This window comes from Embiotoca jacksoni, unplaced genomic scaffold (assembly GCF_022577435.1).
Source record: "Embiotoca jacksoni isolate LCO1_2020_lvr unplaced genomic scaffold, fEmbJac1.0.p SCAF_6, whole genome shotgun sequence".
Taxonomy (NCBI): domain Eukaryota; kingdom Metazoa; phylum Chordata; class Actinopteri; family Embiotocidae; genus Embiotoca; species Embiotoca jacksoni.
Window position 1 is genome coordinate 16,420,265 of NW_027185414.1, and position 5,285 is coordinate 16,425,549.

At 37.0% G+C, this 5,285-nt stretch overlaps 1 protein-coding gene across 1 annotated transcript; it reads left to right on the forward strand.

The window, feature by feature from the left end:
* Positions 1 to 1,035: 1,035 nt before the first annotated feature.
* Positions 1,036 to 3,683, forward strand: calca (calcitonin/calcitonin-related polypeptide, alpha). Its single transcript, XM_069174099.1, has 4 exons — positions 1,036 to 1,121; positions 1,407 to 1,538; positions 2,674 to 2,855; positions 3,632 to 3,683. Exons 1-4 carry the CDS (start codon positions 1,036 to 1,038, stop codon positions 3,634 to 3,636), a joined length of 405 nt encoding a protein of 134 aa, XP_069030200.1. The 3' UTR covers positions 3,637 to 3,683.
* Positions 3,684 to 5,285: the final 1,602 nt, after the last annotated feature.

A 5,285-nucleotide genomic window follows, 5' to 3' on the forward strand; every position in this document is an offset into this window, starting at 1 on the left:
AGTTTTGTGTTGTTTAGCAACTTTGTATGAAGTTATACTTTGTGATGATGAGAATTGTCTGCATGTGGCTTTTGACCCTGCTGCGCTTGCAGCACATAAAATGTGTTTTTAGTGGGTGCAACAAGGGCTGCAGTTCACATTATCTGACCAACAAAATTACGTTTACAGCCTGTAATATAAGGTCATTTACAGATCATATATTTGGGCTGAAGAACCTGATGCAGTGTGTGAGGGTCAGTGAGTCCCACTTACATTGCTTAAACAACAAATTATACTCCCAACTGATTCAAATAGCTGACAGCTTTTTGTGAATTAAGTACATTTATGAACGTGCAGCAGTGTAATTTGCATACAAGCTCCTTTATTGGCTTTCTATAAGTGACGTAGGACTTATGATTGGCTGGCAGTTTGAGGTAAAGCACTTGACTGGCCAATAGACTATGATCAAGTGCTCACTCAGTCAACACAAAAACCCACGGGAACGTATATAAAACCAGGCACTGTGGCACTCAGCAGATTCGCAAGTGAGTCTCTCATTGAAATCTTCATTACCAGTAGATCTACTATCTTTCGGTGAGTATAGAAAAAAGAATCTTTAGATTTCCGTACAAATTATGTTGTCACTTAGAAATATCAGATATGAAGCTGTGGGTTTTGGAAAAGGTGAGTGAGTCGGATGGTAACTGCAGGCTACAAACAGAAGGTTAGATGCTGCTCTGCTGGTTTGATGATGTCTTACTATCTATGGCTGGCTGCAGTTAATTCTGCTAATGGACATAGCTGCTGTTATAGTTGCTGCCAGCACCAGTGTACCACACAACTCTTCAATCTGCTTCAGCAACTTCAGTGGCTCCAACACCAAGGGAGTGTGAGAGAGAGAGGGATTCAGACAGGTGTGGATGAATGGAATGGATGAGAGACTCTACACAAAAACATATTTAATGGCAAAATGTTGTGAACATCATGTAAAATGCATACAGTAAGCTGAATATTTCTTACCTTGTTTGGTTTTGTGTGTGTTTTCCACAGGGAATTATGATCATGCTTAAACTCTGGACGCTCCTTCTTGCCTATGCGCTGATCATTTGCCAGATGTACATCTCGCAGGCAGCTCCATCCAGGTGAGAGCGGTGGCATTACTCCTACAAGAAAAAAAATATATTTACCAAGACGAAACAGTGTAATGATTGTAATTTTTAATGTCACTATTTCTACAAAACCTTGTTAACCACGGCCAATCAAATAGATTTTAAATGTATCACTAAATGTCCTCAAAATCCCAAAGATCAATTTACATGCAGCGCACCATCCCCGGTTTAATCACTATTTAAAAACACCGTTTTTTGAACCAATGTTTTGGCAGAACCAAAGAGATCAATGGGTTGTAATTGAATGTACATTTTCAGAACTAGTACGGAGTCTGTGTCAGATGGAGTCACACTATCGAACGATGATGTGCAAAGGTTACTCAGAGCATTCAAGGAATTTATGCAGATAACCGCAGATGAGCAAGCCCATCAAACAGCTGATGGGAACAGGTAAGGTTTACAGGTTTGGTGTTTATTAATGATCAAGGTACACAGTGAAATTTATGAACATCCTCTGTCATAACCTTAACACGCATGGACTGCAGTTATTCATTCATCCGTCCATTCATTCAGTATTAAACGATGTGCCTGCAATAGAGTGCACTTGGTCGAGCAACTGTAGAGAGCATGATATAAAAAATGAGAGAACATGCATGATAGTCATTATTACAGAAAAACAATATGAGATATCTTCATATCCTTGTTGGATCTGTTAGAATGCGTTTGCAACATAAAAACAGCTTTTCTGTAAATGCATGACATTTTGGAGAGACATCATGCATGTAATTATGAATAATCATCTGCATGTTACTGTAAGCCTGTTTCTGCATGTTTGTCTCCATCTCCAACAGCTTGGACAGACCCATGTCTAAGCGTTGCACCGGCTTGAGCACTTGCGTGCTGGGAAAACTCTCCCAGGATATTCACAAACTACAAACCTATCCTCGCACTAATGTGGGAGCAGAGACACCTGGCAAAAAGAGAAGTCTATCTGAGCAATATGAAAACTACAGCAACTCATACAACTGAAACTCTCAGTCTCAACTCATCTTTTCTTTGTCTGTCTGAATCCACATGTTTGCTTGTTCTTCCAGCTCCATCCATTCACAAGATCATGATGCATGTGGATGCTATTTGTTTCACTAACTTCAACAACAACAAAAAAATCATTGCTTGAATTTTCCATTCACAGACATGAGAGACTCAGAATCAACTGCTAAACTGTGGCAATTCTGGACAATACAATTAAAAGATGAGAAAAGTTAAAGTTCATTCTGATTATAGATTATTTTTCTCTTCATGATTAATATGTTTCCCCTATAATAAAATTCATCTATTATTTGAGAGCTGTTTTTATTCATTCACGATTTAAAATACACCTTAATTATTGGATAAAAAAAAAGAAAAAAAAGAATAAAAGGGTAAGTTTAATTGTCATACAATTATTGGATAATTTCCCTCTGTTTTCTTTCAGTGTATTTCATTTGCTATTGATAATTCTAGATCATATTTTTCAAAGTTTATCATGTCGACATCTAATCTGATCTTCAATATCATTATTCCCTGTCTTTTCCGTTCTGACAAGCAATGCCACAGCACAAAAGCGGGCATGCAACACCTCCACCTGTGTAACCCACCGTCTGGCTGACTTCCTGAGTCGGTCAGGAGGACTGGGGCACAGCAACTTTGTTCCCACCAACGTTGGTGCCCAGGCGTTTGGCAGACGGAAGCGGCATGGCTCTGTGAGAACACAAGACCAGATGGAGGGTATGTTATCACGCCGTGTTATTGCTGGACTCATAGTTGCTTAAACTGTAGCTAAAGTCATGGACAGAGATCAAACAAAATCATTGTTTTGAAACCAAGAAGAGAACAAAGAAAATCTTTTTGGTTATTTACTCTTTCAACATAAAGTGCCCCTGCTGTATTTGAAATATTAAGTGTTACATGTGTTGTTGTTTTTTACATTTCAAAATAAACATCAAGAACAGTCCTTCAATCTGTTACCTGGGTGTCAACTAAAATACAATTATTATTTGAGGTGTTTTTGCCTGTCAGCTTAACAGAATTGTGTTCCATTATATATAAAAACTACTGTAGAATTCCTATAATGTTTATCGGAATACCTGAGAAAAACCTCCATTAATTTTAATTTAATAGTAAGACATAATGACCAAATACATCATCATTTGTAGCTTCACGTGGTCACATATTAATACCACACTCGGACCAAACTCGAGTGGCTTATAGTGACAAAAATCTGGCTTTACTGACTGTTAACAGTCATTTTTTTGTGACAGCTTCAGTGTTTATAAATTCTACAAAAAAAGCATACAATGATGGCTGAGCAGGTGGACTTCAACCAAGGAACTTTGTCATATTAATCCTCTTGTCTTTCTATATTTGTATTTTCCTGTCATACTAATCAAACCCACATTTTCTTCTAAAATCCTCCCACAACTTAAATCTTTTCAGAATTTACTGTGGATTACAACACTGAGTTTAACATTTTTCTTTTTTGTCTCCTCTCTTCGGCTCTCTAGGATAAAGAGCCTCTTCTCTTGAGTGACAGAACTACGTCATCATCCACTTAGCAACACTTTGAAACAAGTGTCATTACGTAAAATATCCTCCATAAACATGGACTAATGTCTTGCTTTCAAACCAACATATGGTTGCCAGTATTCATTGTTAGTCTGTACTTAAAAACAGAAATAACTAGCATTGGTGTCATCATGTAAAGGTAACTGAGAATATTTTATTTTGCCAGGAGGGATGAGAGTGGATCTCTTTATCTGTCTTGACCTGTCGCTCAACAGCACTTCTGGTGTCTGGCTGCAGAACAGTGTCACTACCAACCCAACCCTCAACAACTGTGGCTGTCTTGTGCCTTGATGTAAAACCCTTCATTAAATATCATTATAGTGAACAATGCAACTGTGATAACTTTTACTTGTGATTCTAAATATTGTAATTATTGTGATTTGAAAGCAGGAATAAATTGTATTTTAGCTATACATGAGGCTCTAATGTCTTACTGTTTTGTTTCATTGGATGATATATTTGAAAAATATACGGAGCTCTCCTAGGACACGATTCGTCAATTGAAAAAAAAAAAAAAAAAAAAAAAAAAAAAGTGCATATAATGTGCTATTAAAAACAAGGTTTTTAAGCAGGAGCAAATTTTGGTTTCTGAATAATTCTTGAATTATGAGTTGTGAAGTGCATTTGATACTTTAATACTTTGAAATAAGAGTAAGCATGTCCCTGACATTTGAACACTTTGTATATCATATCTTGCTGTACCTGGCTCATTTTGCCCTCCAGTGGTTACAATAAGCCACTGCTTTTTCATTGGAAATTAAATGTCTGAACTGAAAGTTTAGTTTAGTTTCTCCTGTAGAATCAGACATTACTTAATTTTGAGTTTTTATCTTATATCGTTTCAGACAAACATGCGAGATAGGACATTTATTTTTCTTTATTAGGTAATAATTAGGTATATAAAAAAAAAAAAAAGTAAGCAATTTTGCTTATCCACCCAAACCACCAAACTAAATACATTCCAACAACGGCCATGGATATTAGATATGGTATAGTGTATAATTATATACTGTAACACTGATATACAGTATACAACGCTCTCCAAAAGCGTGAACAGTGGAGTGAAATTGACATTTCATTGTTTTCAAATCAAAGCACTGCAATGAGACATATGTAGAGACTGGCTTTAGCTTTTATTTCACGCAATTTATAACATTATATATCCCAATAGCATATATATATATATATATATATATATATAGCATATTTATATACAGGCAGAAAGTATGTTAACAGTTATATTGCAATTTCAATCTACTGTTGACATACTTTTGAAGAACAATGTCGTGTGTTGTCACAGAACAACCAGGAGTTTGGTTTGGCAAAATGTCTGATGGTTAACAAACATGCACTGTTATGGTAGACTATCTATCCACAAGGCACAGCCACAAAAAAAAACCTTTATCACGTGCAGCAGTTCGGTCAGTTCCCTCCAAAAGTGGACGCGGGGAGCAGAGAAGCGTCCGTATCAGTAACCCAGGCCGGATACGTGCGTTAGCATGCTGCGCTCACCGAACAGCTAAGCAGCTGGGACCGGAGCCAAACTCTTATAACTTTAACTGTATCACCAGAGAAACACTTTGGTGTGCAGGA